This window comes from Leopardus geoffroyi, chromosome X (genome assembly GCF_018350155.1).
Source record: "Leopardus geoffroyi isolate Oge1 chromosome X, O.geoffroyi_Oge1_pat1.0, whole genome shotgun sequence".
Lineage (NCBI taxonomy): Eukaryota > Metazoa > Chordata > Mammalia > Carnivora > Felidae > Leopardus > Leopardus geoffroyi.
The window spans coordinates 59,391,935-59,412,998 of record NC_059343.1 but is presented as its reverse complement, the minus strand read 5'-3'; the positions used below and the strand labels follow the sequence as shown (position 1 = coordinate 59,412,998).

Genomic DNA, 21,064 nt, shown 5'->3' with positions numbered 1-21,064 from the left:
ATTTTCTTTATCCTTTCATGTAACAATAACCATATATCAAGTTCTGAGGCTACCATCTGCTCTACTAGGCAGGTCCCTTGAAAATATGCATTTCAAGACTCGTAACTTCTTTCCATTTCTTTAGATCTTGGACTTCTCTCAACAGTGTTTTGTAGTTTTCAGTATGCAAATCTCATGCTGCTTTTGTTCATTTCACTCCTAGGTATTTAGTTTTGTTGATACTATAATGTATATGCAGAATTTTTTAAATTTCATTTTTGGATTATTCATTGCTATGGTACAGAAATATAATTGATTTTTATATTTTGATCTTATATCCTACAATCTTGTTAAATTCTTATTGCTTCTAACAGTTTTTTAGTAAAATCCTTGGGATTTTCTATATACAAGATAATGTCATACTGCCCTCATAAGATGAGTTGAGAAGTGTTCCTTCTGTTTCTGTTTTCCAGAAGACATTATAGATAATTGGTATCACTTATTCCTTATATGTTTGGTAGAATTCACCAGTGACATTATCCGGGCCTGGGCTTTTTCTGCAGAAATTAACTTTATTATCCTAAAATACATATGGAATTACAAGGGACCCAACATAACTTAAACAGTCCTGGAAAAGGAGAACAAAGAGGACTTGCACATCCCAATTTTGAAACTTACTACAAAGCTGCAGTAATCAAAACAGTCTGTTACTGGCATAAGGAAAGGCATACAGATCAATTGAATAGAATTGAGAGTTCAGAAATAAACCCATACATCCATAGTCAATTGATATTTGACAAGGATACTAAGACCATTTAATGGAGAAAGAATAGTCTTTTCAATGAGTGGTTCTGGGAGAACTGGATATCCACATGCAAAAGATTGGAGTTGGACCTTTACCTCATACCATATATAAAAATTAACTCAAAATTATTAAAGACCTAAATGTAAGAGATAAACCTCTTAGAAGAAAACTTAGGAGTAAATCTTTGTGACCTTTGATTAGGCAGTAGTTTTGTTTTGTTTTGTTTTGTTTTGTTTTGTTTTGTTTTGTTTTGTTTTTGAGGGGGGCAGGGGCAGAAAGAGAGGGAGAGGGAGAGAGAGAATCTTAAGCAGGCTCCAAGCCCAGCATGGAGCCTGATGCAGGGCTCAGTCTCACCACCATGAGATCATGACCTTAGCCCAAACCAAGACTCAGACACTTAGCCAACTGAGCCACCCAGGTGCCTCTAGGCAGTAGTTTCTTAAGATGCAACGCCAAAAGCACAAGTGACAAAAGAAAAACTGAATTGGACTTCATCAAAATTAAAAACAATTATGCTGCAAGTAATATCTTCAAATAAGTAGGACAGCCCACTGAATGTGAGAAAATATTTTCAAATCATATATCTGATAAGGATCTTATATCCAGAATATATGTAAAAAAAAAACTTTTACAACTTAGCAATAAAAAGAACAATAACCCAATTGAAATATATACAAAGGATTTGAGTATACATTTCTTGAAAGAAGATATACAAATGGCCAATAAAGACATTAAAAGATATTCAACATCATTAGTCATTAGGGAAATGTAAATCAAATCTACAGTTAGATACCACTTCATACCCACTAGGATGGCTGTCATAAAAAAAAAAAAGATGGACAATAGCAAATACTCAAGAAGATATGGAGAAATTGGAACACTTGTACATTGCTGGTGGGAATATAAAATGGCAGTCACTTTGGAAAAACAGTTTGACAGTTCTACATAGTTCAATTTTTTTAATGTTTACTTATTTTTGAGAGAGAGAGAGAAAATGAATGAATGGGGGAAGGGCATAGAGAGAAGGAGACATAGAATCCGAAGCAGGCTTCAGGTTCTGAGCTGTCAGCACAAAGCCGGACGTGGGGCTCAAACTGGTGAACCGCGAGATCATGACCTGAGCCAAAGTCGGACACTTAACCAACTGAGCCACCCAGACGCCCTGACAGTTCTACATAGTTAAATATAGAGTTAAAAAATATGACCTAGAACTTCTAGGTATATACCTGAGACAATTGAAAATATTTGTCCACACAAAAATTTGTATGCTAATGCTCATTGCAGCATTATTCACCATAGCCAAAGGATAGGGGAAAAAGTATATCCATACAATGGGATATTGTTTGACAATAAAAAGGAAGAAAAATACTAAGGTTGGCTATAACATGGATGAACCTTGAAAACATGCTAAGGTTAAAGAAGCTAGTCACAAAGACCACATAGTATACATTCTATTTGTATGAAATGTCCAGAGTAGGTACATCTGTAGAGACAGAACATAGATTAGTGGTTGCCAGGGCCCAGGAGCTCTCAGGAAAAGTGAGGTATGTAGTGACTGCTAATGAGCACAGGAATTCTTTTAGAGGTGAATAAAAATGTTCTACAATTGATTGTGGTGATGGATACACACAACTCTGTGAACATTACTAAAAGCCATTGAATTGTACTCCTTAAATAGGTGAATTGTATGGCATGTGATTTATTCATTAAAACTGTTTTTAAAAGAAGGAGGAAGAGAAATAATAATAATAATAATAACAACAACAACAGCAACAACAATTTTGGGTGAAATAAATCAGACTGAGGAAGATAAATACCATATGATTTCACTCATGTGAAATCTAAAAAACAAAACAAACAAAAAGTAGAATCAGATCTATAAATACAGAGAACAAATTGATGGTTGCCAGAGGAGAGGGGTAGGGGGATGGACAAAATGGGTGAAGTGCGGTGGGAGGCACATTTTTCCAGTTATGGAATGAATAAGTCACAGGAATAAAAGGCAGAGCATAGGGAATACAGTCAGTGATAATTGTAACAGTGTTGTATGGCAGTTACACTTGTGGTGAACATAGCATAATGTATAGAGGTATTGAATCACTATGTTGTGAATCACCTGAAATTTATGTAACATTGTGTAGATAGCTATACTAAAATTTAAAAAATTAATAAAAATTAAAAAGCTAAAACAATTAAAAGAAATTCTGGGTCTTATAGTAGAGTAGTAGTGTATTTTAGTCACCAGAAAAGAATTTTTCCTTGAATAATCAGCATTTTGTTTTTCTACTTGGTAGAAGGGAAGGATAGGGAAGTAGGAATTAGCTCAGGGACCCCTCCAAACTTACACTTTTCAGAAAGATTCTGATTATTGTTTTACTTATTTAAATAATATAGATTTTTATATAGTAATTTCACAGTTAAAACATCCTCTTTGCAGTGCAAATTTTCTATTGGGGGATGCTTTTCACATGAAGTAGAAATCAGATGCATTGGTTATCCTTCACATATAAAATACAAACCCAGACACTCCCTAGAATGACTTTAAAGGCTGGCTTTAGCATATCTTTCTAGTGTCATCACCTGTCATTCCCTGCTCTAGCCAATTCTTCATTTCACAACTTTTCTGTGACTTCCCATGTGCTCCCTCTGTCTAGAATGTCCTATACACCTCTTCTCTTCCTGGAAAACTACTTTCCTTTCAAGGCACAGCTTAATTTTCACCTTCCTAGAGTTCTTCCTGACTCTCATAGAATTAATTGCTCTTGCCTTTGTTTTAATAGTATTTGTTTTTGCCTCTAGCATATTGTGTTATAATGTTAGTTTAACAGTCTTTGTCATCCAAGGCTTCAATAACAAAAACTAGGTGTTTACTTCTGTATCCACTGAATGTAGTAAGTATATGCCTGGCCCATTGTAAGATAACAATCAATGTTGGATGGGTGGATGGATGGATGGATAGATGGATGGATGGATGGATAAATAGAGAGATAGATATCTGATATCTAATTGAGTCAGTTTACTGGTTGTGGTCTGGAAAAGGAAGCATAAAGTAACACTTTTCCCCCTACCCAGCTTCTTGATTGTCAGCAGTATTTTCTGAGTCCCTGTGGAATGTCTAGTATCATGGAAAATCCAAAAATATATGTAAACTATGGTCCCTGCCCTTAAGCTCTTCTGTAATTGAATAGGTAACACTCAGATGTTTGATGCAACTAGAAGATAACATAAAATAACCTATAGTTGATAGCTAATAATTTAAAGAAGATTATGATTGCTATCAGAGTTCAGTGAAAAACTTGTTCCTACTTTCAGGTGTTAGGGCTACATGGCATACATAGCATTTCAGGCAGTGTGAGGGCCCTAGAAGTGACCCCCAAGTAGATTTCCATAGTGGCTCAGGAGGCTACCAGCTGCTAGCACCATGGTGGGCAAGTAGTAAACTGCACAAATAATCCCCAAGCCAGCCTAGTCAAGGGAAAAGTGATTCGTGGCTCCTTGGAGCATTTTTAAAGCTTTTTAGGCTCTCTTCCACCCCAAGGGAATCCTTATATGTTTACCTCTTTTATATAACTTTTTTTAAGTCCACTTATTCACAAATATTTATTAAGTGCTATATTAGTTTCCTATTGCTGCTATAACATGACCACAAATTTAGTAGGTTAAAATTTAAGAATTTATTCTCTTATAGTTCTGGGGGCCAGAAGTCTGAAATGAATCTTCTGGGGGCTAAAATCAAGGTGTCAACAAGGGCTATACTTTTTCTAGAGACTCTAAGGGAAAATCTGTTTCCTTGCCTTTTCCAGTGTAAACTGGAGCTATATTCTTTGCTCATGGCCCCTTCCTCCAACCTCAAAGCCAGCAGCATAGCTTTTCTCTGTGACTGTGCTTCCATTATGTGACCTTCTCTTCTGTGTCAAATCCCCCTATGCTTCCCTCTTCTAAGGACATTTATAATCACAATAAGGGTGGGTATACCCAGGTAATTCAAGATCTTTAATCACATCTGCAAAGTCTCTTTTGCTATAAAATGTAGCGTTCACAGGTTCAGAGGATTAAGACATGGACATCTTTGGGGGCCACTATTAAGCCTTCCATGAGTATCTACTATATAGCACGCCATGTGCTAGGCACTTTATATCTCTACTGCACTTACTGTATTCATAGCTTCTCTCTCCTACTGCACTATAATCTCCTGGAAGAGAAAGTCCATGTTGCTTTCTCTTTCACAGTGCTTAGCATGTGGCCTTGCTTGTATATAATAGTACCCAGTAAATAATTAATGAATAATATAAGCCACACCCTGTCACATAGTAGAATTTAAATTAACTTCATTCAAAAAATATGTATTCAGTCAGAGGGGAAGGGTCTTTGATATCTGAATAGTCAGATACAATCCAGGAAACAGTTGTTGAACTCCTACTATGTGCCAGATACATTGGTAGTTATTAAAGATAAGGACAGAAGTAAGGTAGTCTGGCCCCTAAGGAGATAATAATGAGCAGCTGTGTGCCTGGGTTGGCTAAGAAAGGTCTGGTTGGTGGAGAAGCCATGTCCCAGTCTGTGGGCACCTCTTAGGGGTGCGGGTTAATGGATGATCCATATAGAAGGAACCCCAAGGGCCATCTAGCATGACAACCACCATCACCTCCAACCATCACCCCACCCACACCTTCTTATCTGCTGTTGATATTCCCTCTCCAGTATCACAGCCTAGCATTCTCCAATGTCTAATGGTACACCTCTTGTCACAGGGAGCTCACTTTCCCTAGCAGCATCTCATGTGATCTTCAATCCGTTCTAAAAGTTAACAAAATTATTTCTTCTGTTGAGCTGAGATAATGCCATTTTTCTTCTAGCCATTCTGCTTCCTGCAGCTACACACAACAGTCTACTTCCTCAGTCTAAAAGATCCATTCAGATATTTCTAGAGGCTCCCCTAAGTCCTGTCTTCTTATTCATTCATTTATTTATTCAACAAATGGTCTCTGAGCATCCCTTATATGCCTGCCACTGTGCTAGGAACTGGAGATCCAGAGATGAGTGGGGCAAAATTCTTTTCTCGAGGAACTCCCACTCTAGCAAGGAAGCAGTCATATGAATCATGCAATGTGACAAGTATTCCAGGAGAAGGAGCTGAGAGTGGAGACAAATCAGCTATACGTAGGGCTGTTAAGGGGTCAGGAAGGTGGCATTTCAGCATGGTCTCATTCAGTCAGTTAGTGTTAATTGAGTACCTACTGCATGTCGGACATTTTGCTCGGTGCTAGGGATATAACAGTGACCCAGGAATTTACCAGGCAGAATATGCCAGGCAAAGGAATCAGCATTTGTAAAGTCAAGAAGGCATTCATTTATTTAAACATTTGTTTGGTTGTTGGGTTTTTATTGTGTTTTAAGCAAACATGGTAGGCGCTGTAGATACAGAGATAAACCACACTGACACTTCCCTGACTTCAAGAAACTTGTGGTCAACTGGGATATATTGACAAGTAAACTAGCATTCTGGAATAATGTGATTAATGGCTGTTATAGGCACAGAGTACTAGGGAAGCACACAGAGACACTAAGCTCAGTAGGGATGTGGGGAGGTACTATGTTCATAACAGGATTTAAGTACTGAGGCTGTTGGGATGCTTGAACTGAGTCTTCAGGGGCAAAAAATTATAAGCCTAGGCAGATACAGAGGAAAAGGATAAGGAAAAGAGAGCTGAACATGTGAAGGTAGGAAAGCATGAGAGAATAAGATTTGTGAACAAGAGTTCAGTATGGTTGAGGCAGAAAGTTTGTATGAGCCAGTAGCAGGGGATGAGGCTGGAAACTTAGATGAGGCCAGATCCTTAAGGACCTTGTGTACTGTACTAAAGTGTTTGGACTTTATCCTGAAGGCAGTAGGGAGCCAGAAAAGATCATTAAGCAGGGAAGTGACACAATCAGATTTTTCGTTGACAAAAATAACTCTGGCCACAGCGTAGAGGATTACATCCAAGGGGTGAGACTAGAGGCACGAAGACTGGCTAGAAGGCTAGTACAGCCAGCCAGGGTGGTGATAATGAGGGCAGTGGCAGCGGCAACAGGAAGGAGGGGCCAAAAGGGAGGATTTGTGAAGTAAAATTATCAAGGAGAAGAAGACAGAATAATCAAAACTGACACTAAGGTTGCTATTTGAAAAAAATGATGATAGGAACACAGGAGGAAGAGTAGGTTTCAGGGGTGATGATGAGTTCATTGTCACTCATGGGGTTTTGGGGGTACCTGAGAGGTAGAAAGATGTCTGGTAAGCAGTTAATTATAAAAGTCTGGAATGCAGCAGAGTGTCTGGGTATAAACTAGAATGGCACGTGAAAGTAACAGTCCTTAATTCAACAGATATTTATTGAGTGCCTATATGTGTTATACTAGAGGAGATTCCTGGAGTTACAAAGATGAATAAGACAGTCTCTACCCTCCAGGAGTCCCACCTCATCAGGAAAACAGATAAGGCAATGTGGAAGCACAGCAATAGAGGTTTGCACAGGATATTGTTATAGGGACATCGACAAGAAGCACTTAACCTCAGGTAGAAGAGGGGAGGCTTTCTAAATTAAGTGCTATCTCAGCTAAATCATGAAGAAATAGGCGTTAATGTTAAAAACAAAAAAGAGGGAAGAACATTCCAGGCAAAGGGGACAACAAAAGCAAAGGCAGGGAGGCAGGGGAAAAAAACATGGTATATACATGTCAGTATTGGTAGAGTACAGAACACAAAGATGAAATTAGAGTGTCTAAGGGTTGGGTCATGGAAGGTTTTATGTGCCGTATTCAGATAATTTGGACTATGAACAGTGAAGAGCCACTGAAGGTTTTAAGGAAAATGACATGGTCAGAGCAGCATACAAGTGGGTCATGCTGATGGTTGTGTTTTTCTGTCCTAGAATACAAACTCCACGAGGATGAGGATTTTGTCTCAGTGCCTAGAACAAAAAGAACCTAGTAGACACTCATAGATATTTGTTGAATGAGGGAATTAACATAGGGGATCAATGTGAGGGACCAAAACTAAATGCAGTGAGATTGTGGCAATAATCTGGAGAGTAAATAATGAAGGCCTGACCTACGATTGGCAGTGGGAGGTGCAGAGAAGGCGCTGGAGTCAAGAACTACGTACCAAGCGTTGGTCTGGCTAGATGGTGATACCTGCATGATTTTATCCTCCTTTCAGTTTAGCATACTGTCATTCTGCTATGTCCTGGATACTACTAGATGTCAGGGACACAAAGAAAATGAATATCTATGCCATGCTTTTAGGAAGCTCTCAGTTTAGTGGGATAGACAGACCAATCTATGAAAGATAGATATGGTATAATGTATATATTATGTATCAGTTCTACAATAGAGTTCTGAGCTGGTGGGGGCACCACATAGAAATGACTAATCCACATGGGGAAAAGCTTCATGGTAGCGACTTTTGAGCTGGTTGTCCAACATGGAAAAAGGAGTTGCCAGGCAGAGCAGGAGAGTGCCATCCTGGAGTAAAGAATCATGTGTAGGTACATGGAATTGTGAAAGGGCTTGGTCAGATTCCAGGACCACTGAGAAGCTAGGTGTGGCTCTCCTTAAAGGGATGGCAGATAGGTTTTATGTCATGTGCCAATTCCATTTGATTGATAGTGGCCACCAGTCAGAGATACCACCATCTACCCAGACAAATGCTAGAAACACTGGCCTCCATCATCTCCATATCCTACTGACTCTACCTCCTAGTTTTTTACTCCAACCCCTTCTTTGTACCTGCTACTGCCAATCCCATGTCAGGCCTTCATAAAGGGCTGTGTTAAGAAAGATTCTGAAGCCCTTTCTGGGCTTAATGGGTAAGAGTAATGTGATCAATTAGCAATATCTGCCATGGGTATAAAAGTAAGGAATGGCAGTATGCAGTCATATCCCTGGGCGTAGAGTATGAGGTCAGGAATGGCAGGAACTGATGCATTAGAGTCCAGTTTTGAGAATGTTGACATTGAAGTACTTAATGGGCTGGAGGTATCTAGCTGATAGATAGAGAGCTCAGAAGATAGGTCAGTGATGAAGATGTAGATTTTTGGAATTATCTGTGTATAGATCAGAAGTAGATAAACTTTTTCTGTAATGGTCCAGATAGTAAATATTTTAGACTTTGTGGGCCATAATGTCTCTATCGTACCTATTTAACTTTGCTCTTGTTGCTTCAGAGCTGCCATAGACAGTATTTAAGTGGATCTGGGTATGGCTGTGTTCTAATAAAACCTTTATTAACAAAAACACATCAGGCTGGTTTTGGCCTATGGGCCATAGGTTGAAAACCTCTAATGTAGACAGTACATAGCACGTAGTCATAGTTTGTAATAAAGTATGGTTGGCATCAGGCAAGACTTGAGTTCAGTCTCAGCTCTGTATTTACCAACTTTGTGACTTTGGACAAGCCAGTTAAACTTTTCCTGACTCTGTTTCCTCCTCTGTAAAATGGAGCTTCATGCTAGTGCCTGCCTTACATACTTCCTGTGAGGAAGTAACTAAGCTATTCCATGGAAGCACTAATTACAGTACCTAGCATTCAGTAAATGTTTGCAATTATTAATAGCATTAGTACTATCGGGATTGTTCACATTGTTAGAGATTTTAATTACAGTTGTAAGAGTGGATGACATCACAGGGGAAAAGTAGGTAGAGTAGAAGAGAATAGGGCATCAACATTTAAGGGGCAAACAGAGGGGGAGAAACCTGAGAAAGAACTAGCAACATTGTAGGAGAGGACTCAGAAAGAAGTATAGTTGACCCTTAAACAACATGGAGATTAGGGGCACTCACCCCCTGCATGGTCAAATATCTGCAGATAGCTTTTTTTTTTTTTTTTTTTTTTTTTTTTTTTTTTTTTTTTTTTTTTTGTATATTGGACACACAATGTTACATTAGTTTCAGGTGTCGCATGTAACTTTTGGCTCCCCCAAAACTTAACTACTAACACGTATTTGCATTATATTCTGTATTCTTACAATAAAGTAAGCTAGAGAAAAGAAAATGTAACTAAGAAAATCATAAGGAAGGGAAATATATTTACAATACTGTACTGTATTTATTCAAAAAAAAATATGTGTATAAGTGGACCTACACAGTTTAAACCCATGCTGTTCAAGGGCCAACTAGTGTACAGAAATCTAAGGAAGGAAAATGTCTTAAGTAAAGGGCAAGAAGCAGAAAGTCTTCCATGTTAGAAAAATGGGGAAAGGACACGAAAAGGCAGTTATCAAAAGACATACAAATGGGCAATAAACATTTATTTTAAAAAGATGTTCATTTTCACTGATTATCAAAGACATGAACATAAAACCATTTATCTTTGTTTCTTGTCTGTGAGATTGGCAAAGATTAACACAGTGTTACCAAGGCTGTGGGGAAACAGGCACTCTCCTGTACTTACTGGTGGGAACGTTAAGTTTTTTTGGACTTTACAGAAGATAGTTAAGCAATATGTATCAAAATGAAAAATAAGCATATTCTATGAGGCAGCAGTCTTCTGGGAATTTATCTCAAAGGAGATAGAAAATTGTACAAATGCACTTTAAAAATACATGCAACAATGTTGGTCTCAGTATTATGAGAGCAAAAACAACCTAAAATACTCAACAATAAAATGGTTATGGCAGATGCACACAATGGAATACTATACAGCTATTTAAATATGACATAGTTCTATGCTTATTGACATAGAATGATGTCCATGGCATATTGTGGAAGGTTATGAAGAAGCAATGTAATGTGTTCTCCATTAAAAAAAACTTTGCTTCCTAGCAAACAGTATTTTTGGTTTTTTTCTCAGTAGTGAGATTTCAGGTCATTGCACTTTTTGTTCAAGTTTGAATAGTTGAATATATTTTACTGAACATGTGTCATTTTATAGAAACAGTAACAGTAACAAGTAGTATGCTGGTAACCCAGGTCTCTGAAAAAATAAAGCCTTAAATTCATAGCATTTGCTAGTTTTGATGATATAAATACTCTCAAGGGCTTGTAAAATTCCTGAATAACTTAATAATCAGCACTTACTAGCTGGCTTTGGCACACCAATGGCAATAACTGTTTAAAACAAAAGAAAAATTGAAGTATGTTTACCATTATCAAATGCTGGTCAAGTAAGATGAAGATTAAAAATCACTTGTCTCTGAACCTGGTAAAAGGAGTTTCAGTGGAACAGACAGTTGCAGAGTAAATGGGAAAGAAAGAAATGGAGAGAGCAAGCAATTTTGTGGAAAATGGAAGGAAAGAAATAATAGGTTGAGGAAGATATGGTCAAGGGAAGTTTAATTTAGGGAGGTTGGGAAGAAATACCAGAGATAACATTATAAACTTTTTAATTTATATTTGTTTGTTTGTTTGTTTTGTGTTTATTTCTTATGTTTATTTCTTATGAATAATCTCTAAAGCTCACAATATACTGGCACATGGATGTTCTTGAAACAACCCTTAGGTTTGGTATCATTATCATTCTCATTGTATATATGGGGAACCTAAGGCTCAGAAAGATGAAGTGGTTTGCCCCAGATGTCACAGAGAGTGAGTCACATTTGTGTGTACCAACTGGGCTTCACCCTCTGATTAATCCCTGAAAATACCAAGATAGATAAAATGTGGCTGCTAACCCATATACCCGGACCCTTCTCCAACCTAGGTCTTCCTCTCCCATGTGTTCAGGGTCTTTTTCAGCTTGTCCTAGGCTGGCCCTGGTAAGTAAGCTATGAATCTTGTTTGTCCTTGCTTGCGATAAGAGAAGGAAGCCTAGCATGAGAGGGTAAGTAGTTATTAGTAACAATGAAGTATGTTGAGGACTGAGAAGTGTCTGTTTCATTTGGCAATGTAATGATTACTGGTATATTTTCAGTGGTGTAAGAAGAGCAAACTGAGGAGCAAAGGAATGATGAGAAAATAAAAGCAGGAGGCAGGGGGAGAGAGAAAGGAAGTTATAGATGAAACCTAGTAAAATATGGATAATTTTAAAAGCACTTCTTTTTAATGCTCAAATTATCCCAAATTTGGCCAATGAGATCTCCTTCAATCCAGAACCCGTGTATTTTTTTTTACATGACCCCATAGTTCTTTAGTGCATCTTTGCTCTCGGGTGAACAAAATTTCCCCAGTTCACATTGAACTTTCCCCACTTCAGCCCTGGAATCAGTCATTTCTCTCAAAAGCCCTGGTTCCTATTAGTAGGAAACAGTATGTCATTACCACAGTCTAGGCACTAGGTATGCTCATTGCTACCGATGCACATTGCTTTTAGGCTTTTTCTGTAGACTGAGCTAGGAAATATGTATTTTTTAGAAATTGTGAAAATATTAATGGAAATGGATTATAACAGTAAAACAACAACAATAATAATAATAATCCATTAGTCCGTAGTGATATTCAGTAGAGAAAGAAGGGAATAAGGGGAGAAAGATCTTTTTTTCTAGGAAAATACTAGCTAATAAATATAGGAGGAAGATAGAATAGAAAATCACTTTATGCAGCTCCCAGTATAATAATTGATTTTGACAAAGATTATCAACTGGATGCTAAAACCATTGAGTAAAAAGTTCTTGGGGAACAGGATATTCACACAGTCTCAAATTATCACCCCACAAGTTCCTTGCTAATTACTAATGGGGAAAGGTCCATTTACAATGGGAAAATCTGGCAGTCACTAGGTTAAACAAGTGATTAAACCCAGCATTGTCGAAACCATGACAACCTGACCTTGGACCTCCTGATGTGATGTAATAAGAAGTAAAGAGCATCATTTTTGAAATATTCTTGCCAAGCATGTTTGACCTGAATCTAAATATGAAAGTAACAATTAGACCTAGAGTGTGCGACTTCCAACAAGTCAACTGGCCTGGATTGTTCAAAAAGCCATTTTCATGAAAATAAGGTAGAGGAATTGTTCTAGACTGAAAAAGTAGCATGAGCTTTAACAATAAAATGCAATGTGCCAACCTTGAATGGATTCTGAATTGGAGAGGGAAATCATAAACAGCTATGAAATACATTTTTGGAATAACTTGGTAAATTTGAATTTAGACTATGATATTATTAAATTAATATTGACTTCTCAGGGGTAATAATGTGGAAACCTTCTTTTTCTTAGGAGATGCATGCTGAAGTATTTAGGAGTGAAGTGTCCTCATATTTGTAACTTACTTTCAAATGGCTCAGGAAAAATGTGTGTGCATGTGTGTCTGGAGAGAACAAATATGAGAAATTAGTAACAGTTTGTGGATCTAAGTATGAGATGTGTGACTATTTGTTGTACCATTCTTCTAACTCTTCTGTAGGGTTGAAAGTTTTCAAAATCAAAGTTAGAAAAACACTTCTTTTTAAAGCCTTGGAAATATATGGTGAGGTTCAACAAGCAGTGCTGAGACAAATGGATACACACATGCAGAAAGGTAAAATTAGACCCTTACCTCATACCATACACAAACATTATCTAAAAACGGGTAAGAGGCCTAAATGTAAGGGCCAAAGCTATAAAACTTATAAAAGAAAATGTAGGATAAAATCTTTAAGACCTTGGTAAAACAATTAATTCTTGGGTACAACAGCAAAAGCATGATCCGTAAAACAAAACAAAACAAAATTTCGACAAACTGGACTTTATCAAAATTAAAAACCTTTGTACTTCAAAAAATATCATTATGAAAATGAAAGACAACTCGTAAACTGGGAGAAAATATTTGCAAATTACATATCTAATAAAGAACTTGTATCTAAAATATACAAGTCTTACAATTCAGTAATAATAAAAGACACCCCAATTTAAAAATGGGAAGGGATTTGAATAGACACTTCACCAAAGACAATATATGAATAGTTAAAAAGCACATGCGAAGATGCTCAATATCGTTAATCATACAGAAACCCAAATTAGAACCACAGTGAGATATCACTACACACCTTACTAGAATGGCTGTAATAAAAGATAGATGGTAAATGGGGGCAAGGATGTCAAGAAACAGGAACCCTTATACATTTCTGGTGGCAATGTATACTGGTACAGACACTTTGGAGAACAGTTTAACAGTTTCTTAAGATGTTAAACTTATCATACATCCCACCAATTCCACTCCCAATAGAAATAAAAACATACGTCTACACAGAGACTTGCACAAAAATGTTCCTGGCACATCTATTTTGTTTTATTCTATTTGGTTGTTCATAATAACCAGAAAGTGAGAACAACCCAAATTTCCATCAGCTGGTGCATGGGTAAACAAAATGTGGTATATCCATATACTGGAATACTATTCAAGGATTTAAAAAGGAATGAAATATTGATGTGGGCTGCAAAATGAGCCTCAAAAGTATTATGCTCAGCAATCATGCTCATAGGTATTTACCCAATTGTGTTGAAAACATATGTCCAAACAAAAACATGCACACAAATGTTTATAGCAACTTTTTTCATAATTGCCAAAATTTAGAAGCAACCAAGATATCCATCAATGGTAAATGGATAAGGAAACTGTGTTATATCTATGCAATGGAATGTTATTCAGCAATAAACAAATGAGCTATCTTGTATAACTAAAATAAGCTAAGAGGATAGAACTTTTAATGTTTTTTTTTTTTGAGACAGAGAGAGAGAGAGAGAGAGACAGAGACAGAGTGTGAGTGGGGTAGGGGCAGAGACAGAGGGAGACACAGATCCGAAGCAGGCTCCAGGCTCTGAGCTGTCAGCACAGAGCCCGACGCAGGGCTCAAACTCACGAACCGTGAGATCATGACCTGAGCCGGTCGGACACTCAACTGACTGAGCCACCCAGGCGCCCCTGGCTGAAATTTTTTGAATTGACCTATCAGCCCATGAAAAGAAATGTAGAAATTTTAAATGCATATTGCTAGGTGAAGGAAGCCAACCTGAAAAGACTACATACTATATGATTTCAACTATATGACATTCTGGCAAAGGCAAAACTATGGAGACAGTTAAAAAGATTAGTGATTGCCAAGGGCTTGGAGAGGAGGGGAGGAATAATTAGGCAGAATATGTGGGATTTTGGGGGTGGTGAAACTATTCTATATGATTCTGTAAGTGTGAATACATGACACTTTACATTTGTCAAAACTCATGTAACTGTACAACACTAAGAGTGAACCCCAGTGTAAGCTATTGATTTTAATAATAATATGTCAGCATTGTAACAAGTGTAATGCTAATGCAAGATGTTAATAGGGAAAACTGTATGTGGGGGAGAGGGTATATGGGAACTCTCTGTTCTATCTGTTCAATGTTTCTATAAATCTAAAACTGTTCTAAAAAAACTCTATTAAGAAACTATGCTAAGTAAAAGAAGCCAGATAGAAAAGACCACATACTGTATCATTCCATTTATATGAAATGTTCAGAAAGATAAATCTATACAGAGAGTAGATTAGTAGTTGCCTGGATCTGGGGGTAAGAATAGGGATTAACTGTAACGGATATGAGGAATCTTATAGGAGGGATAAAAATGTCCTAAAACTAGATTATGGTGATGGATGCCTAACTTAATAAATTTATTAAAAATCATTGAATTGTATACTTAGTATGGGTAAATCTTATGGTATCTAAATTATACTTTAATAAAGCTGCAAAAAATTCACTTGATCTCACATTTAAAAATTGTCTGTTATATATTAGTTCCTTGTAACTGTGAATCATGTAAATAATGTGTAGTAGGATCCCATGTTCATTGATGAGAAAACTTAATATTGTTAAGATGACAATACTCCCAAGTTGATCTACAGATTCAACACAATTCCTACCAAAATCCTAGGTGGCTTTTTGTACAAATTGACAAGGTGATCCTAAATTTCATATGGAAATGCAGGAGACCTACAGAAAGCCAAAACAATCTTGAGAAAGAACAAAGTTGGAGGACTCACACTATAATCAAGAGAGTGTGGTGCTGGCATAAGGATAGACATATAGATCAATGGAATAATGGAATTGACAGTCCAGAAACAAATCCTCACATTTATGGTCAATTGATTTTTGATGAAGGTACTAAGACCATTTATAGGGAAAGAATAGTGTTTTCAACAAATGGTGCTGGGACAGCTGGATCCACATGCAAAAGAATGAATTTGGACCTCTACTTTGTACCATACATAACAGTTTACAATAGACCACAGACCTAAATGTAAGAGCTAAAACTATACAACTCTTAGAAGAAAGCATAGAAGTAAATCATCATAACCTTGGCTTAGGCAAAACCTTCTTAGATATATCACCAAAAGCACAAGCAAGAAAAGAAAAAAATAAATAAATTGGACTTCCCCAAAGTTAAATTCCTGGGGGCTTCAAAGAACACCATCAAGAAAGTAAAAAGAGCAATAGAATGAGAGAAAACATTTGCAAATCATGTACAGGCATATCTTAGAGGTATTGCAGCTTCAGTTCCAGACCACTGCAAGAATGCAAATATCACAATAAAGTGAGTCAAATGAATTTTTTGGTTTCCCAGTGCATATAAAATGTATGTTTATACTGTAGTCTACCAGGTTTGCAATAACATGTCTAAAAAAAACAATGTATATATTTAATTTTAAAATACTTTATTGCTAAAAAAAATTCTAACTATCATCTGAGTTTTCAGTGAGTCATAATCTTTTTTGCTGGTGGAGGGTTTTGCCTCAATGTTGATGGCCACTGATTGATCAGGGTGGTCATTGCTGAAGGTTGGGGTGGCTGTGGCAATTTCTCAAAATAAGACAGTGATGAAATTTGCCACATATATGGACTCTTCCTTTCAACAATTTCTCTAGCATGTGAGGCTTTTTGATAGCATTTTAACCACAGTGGAAATTGTTTCAAAATTAGAGTCAATCCTCTCAAAACCTGCCACTGCTTTATCAACTAAGTTTCTGTAATATTCTAAATCCTTTGTTGTCATTTCAACAATCTTCACAGCATCTTCACCAGGAGTAGATTCCATCTCAAGAAACCACTTTCTTTGCTCATCCATTAAAGTTTTATCATGAGATCACAGCCATTCAGTCACATCTTCAGGCTCCACTTCTAATTCTAGTTCTCCGCTATTTCCACAAGCCTTCAATTTGTAAAAAAAAAAAGCATTATCTGTGGAGCACAATAAAGTAAAGCGTAATAAAACGAGTGTGCCTGTATCTGATCAGAGGCCTGTGTCCAGAATACATAAAGAACTCTTCCAACTCAACAATAAAGAGACAAATAGCCCAGTTAAAATATGGGCAAAGGATTTGAATAGATGTTTATCCAAAGAAGATGCACAAATGGCCAATGAGCACATGGAAAGATGTTCAACATCATTGGTCATTAAGGAAGTACAAACCAAAACTACAATAAGATACCACTTCACACCCACTAGGATGGCTACAATCAAATAGATAATGACAAATGCACGTGAGGACAGGCGAAATTAGAACCCTCATACATTGCTGGTGGGAATGCAGCATGGTACAGCCACTTTGGAAAACAATTTGGCAGTTTCTCAAAAGCAAACCATATTACTGCAGATGCACACCATTATCCATTTGATGTTCTTAGGAACAGCAAGAAGGCCAATGCCACTGGAGCAAAGTCAGTAATGGGGACAGTGGCAGGAGAGGACAGAGAAATTGGTAAAGGCCACATCGTGCAACGCCTTGTGGACCATGGTAGGATGTTGGATTTTATTTTGAATGTGATGGAATTTTGATCAGGAGGTCTTGGGTCTTAGTGAGTTTGTAGTATCCATTGTAAGGCCTTAGAAAGAGACAAGTAGAAGTAAATGACTACTGAGCAGGCTTGAAGGCCCATCTGTGATTGGGAACCATAAATGTGTAATGGTGTACATCTGCAGTTACATGGTTTGTTCCACTAGCACTTGGCCATCCTACCCAGAAAAAACAGGTGGTCACAGAAAAAACAGGCGGTCAGACTGGTTTAAGTTTGGGATTTGAGGTTCAGATTCTAGGAGGAAACTGGCTAAGGTAGTTTACCATAGTAAACTAACTCATAAGTAAGTACTAAGGTAGGTTTTTACAGAGAAAAATCACATTTTCAGGAGTCTTTTAAAAAGGAAGTACTGTATTTTCTGCCTTTTGTCATCTTTCACTGCTTTGCTATAAGCAATTTAGAAGCAATTAATTTAGTGAAAGGAGCATTGAGAGGAGACTTAAATACGCGCCTCAGCTCTCCCAGTGACTGTGACACCAAGGGTAAATTGTCAAAGCCAACAACTGTAAGAAGAGTAAAGAAATTATCTTTCTGGCTGCTTGTTAAATTATGCCAAGAAACTAGCTTTGTACCATTAAATAAAACTCTTCAACCTTTCTTGGCAACAATTCTTCCAAATTTCCTCCATGTTACCCAATTTCTCCTGATGCAGTTTAGCCCATTTTCCTTGTGCTAGCGATCACCTATACAACATCCCTTTGTAGAATATAGTTTAAATCAGATCCTACCCCTCCTTTGCTCAAAACCCTCCAAAGGCTTCCTATCTCACTGAGAATGAAGTCCAAACTCCTTGTGATGGCCCCTGTGATTTGGTCCCATCAGAACTCATCTTGTACCACTCTCCTTCATTAACTGTGTTCCAGCCACACTGGCCTTTCAGCTTCTCAAATAGGCCAAGGAAGTTCTTTCCTGCCTCAGAGCTTTTGCAATGCTGCTCTCTCTGCCTGGAAGACTTCTCCATCTCAGTATGGGTGAGTTTCGTTTCACTTTTCAGGTCTTTGTCTAAATATCACCTATTCAGAAAATCTTTCCTGACCAACCTATCTGAAGTAGCCCCCACACACACACTCTGTTATTCTCTATCACATTACTGTGTGTTATTTTTGTAATGTTGCTTGTCACAGTATGCTGTTTTCTTGTTTGTTTTTGTATTTTTCATCTGCTTCCACATACCCCCCCCACACACACACACACTGTGAAGTCCTTGAGAATAGGTTATTATCTGTATTATCTGTTCCTCTTTATTCCCAGAGTATAAGACAGAGTGAGTGCTGAATACAAATTTGTATGTTGAGGGAGGAAGGAAGGGAAAAACCTCTTTTGTTACCTGCACCCAATAAGTAATCATTAAGATTATTCCTCAAACCCTTAGTTATTTGTATTGACCTCTACTGGACTCTTCCATAAGTGGAATAAAATCCTGATTTCCTGACTGATCTTGAATATTAGAGAGAGGATTATCATATTATAGTCTTTCAGAGTCAGAACTAGAAGTCATCTATTCTAACCTCTCTCTCCATATAGAAACCTTTCCACAGCATCTATCCCAGGATTCCGTAAGATGCCTCAGTGGGAACTACAGGAAGTAAAATGGTAGCTGAATATACAGGGTTCTGGACCACCCAAGTGTCCACCCCCTACTCACGCTTCAACCAGAAAAGTCTTGATTTTGTTTGTTTTCTATATTGGGATTCCACATAAAATTTCACTTGAAAAAAATAAACAGTCTGCTGCTTAAGAGAAGTTTGAAAACTACAGATCTAGGACACCTGGCTGACTCAGTCAGTAAAGCATGTGACTCTTAGTCTCGGGGTTGTGAATTCAAGCCCCACATCAGGCATAGAGCTTACTTAAAAAGAACTACAAATCTGATCTATGCCTGAACATGCGTATCTTGATATTCCATCATGCCATTTTTACATCTCTGTCTTCAGTATTCAAGGATGACACTACTGACAGCAGTCACCACTTGTGCATATGTTTTGTCACTACAAAGGCAAATCTACCACCAAATGATTCTTTCTACATTTAAAGCCTGTCCATTGGTTTGAGGCACTCACCATGAGTTAAATAAGGTGTTTATTTCATAGACTTATCTTGATGCTACACATCAAGATGGTCTGTGCGATCTCCTATCAGTCTCACTGAATCCTGTGCTGCAGTACTCAGAACCACTTAAAATATGACCTTACAGTATATCTTCCACTCTCTTTATTTATTTCACATTAGTGAATTACCTTCTTGGTTTCCATATTAAATTTCATCAGAGCGATATCCACCCACTTTTCCAATTGATTCAAGTCATTTCAATTTTAAGTGACTTCAGTTTTTTGTTCTACCAAACAAAAGTACTGCATCTAACTTTATTTTTTGGATATATTTAATGCAAAGCTCCCTGTTTTATCACAAATTAAAATTAAAAATAAGGCTAATGACATGTCTCTAGATCCAGGACCAGCTTCTGCCTAAATCCATGCTTTGTTTCTCTGTTTGTTTGTTCTGGGGGGGGGGGGGGATGGAGGGGAGCAATGAGTCATGGACTCTGATTTGGGTACTGATCAGCCCAATTATTAGTCCAATGTTTTTCTAGTTTATCACATTTGAATTTGTAAATGTATAATCTGAACATTATTTTTCTCTTTTATTCAAGGTAAATAATATGAATCCTTTTCTCCATTCTTAAGGCATTTCATCATTCCATAAATACTCTGAAACAAAAATATATTTTTAGAGCCCACCATGAGCCAAGCACTGTGCTAGCTATTGAAGGTAAAGATGAATAAGAGATACAGTCCTTGCTCTCAAAGAGTTTATAGCCTTTTAGAGGAGAGAGGTACAGGAAGTAATCATTGCAAGACAGTTTGATAAGTACTATGGTAGAGGTTTGAATAAACTGCCAGAGTACAAAAAAGGAATCAACTTTCTTTGCCTGGGAAAGGAAGGTGGAACTTCAGGGCCATCTTCCCAGCCAGATCTTAAAAGATGGGTAAAAGGCTGTCAGAGGAGATGGAAGTCATTCAACATCCAAGACTACATATGTGCAAAGACCCAGAGACTTAAAGAATATATTATGTTTGGGATAGAGGGAAAAGTTTAATGTGGTTAAGTTGTTAAGGGGAATGGTGAGGTAAGAGGCTTGAGAAGTAGGCAGAGACAAGACTACGAAGGGCCTTGTGTACTATGCTAAAGAAAGGATCTTTTTTCTTATAGGCATGCACATTCATTGAGGGTTTTTAAGCAGGGTAGTGACATTGTCAGAATTGTGCTCTAGAAAGTTATAACGAGCAATGTAAAGTGTGTGATCGGGAGGGAACACTGGGAGGAACATAGCACTACTGAGAACTCCACAGTATGTGGCCAATTCCCTAAGGATCCTGGGATATAAATAATTTTTGTTTTTCAACTGTAAAGGAGGAATAGCCATTTCTTCCCTTACTTCACATGGAGCCAATGAGAGTAAATGAGATCATATGTCCTTTGAGCCTCTTAGAAGAAAGCCTCCAGGTTAGGTCTAGGTAGTTGGAAATTGAGAGAAGTATAGTCTATACTGTATA

At 37.5% G+C, this 21,064-nt stretch overlaps 1 protein-coding gene across 12 annotated transcripts in view; it reads left to right on the top strand.

The window, feature by feature from the left end:
• HDAC8 (histone deacetylase 8) overlaps positions 1 to 21,064 on the top strand; it is a 243,617-nt gene that overhangs the window by 27,581 nt on the left and 194,972 nt on the right. For 7 of the 12 annotated variants that reach the window (XM_045472534.1, XM_045472536.1, XM_045472537.1 and 4 more), the window contains exon 5: positions 18,374 to 18,481. The exons of 4 other annotated variants lie outside the window; for them this stretch is intronic. In XM_045472534.1, the coding sequence (XP_045328490.1) occupies positions 18,374 to 18,481 (108 nt within the window). Of the gene's footprint in view, positions 1 to 18,373; positions 18,482 to 20,194; positions 20,307 to 21,064 lie in introns of those variants that run through there. One more of the 12 variants, XM_045472546.1, reaches the window with a different exon arrangement.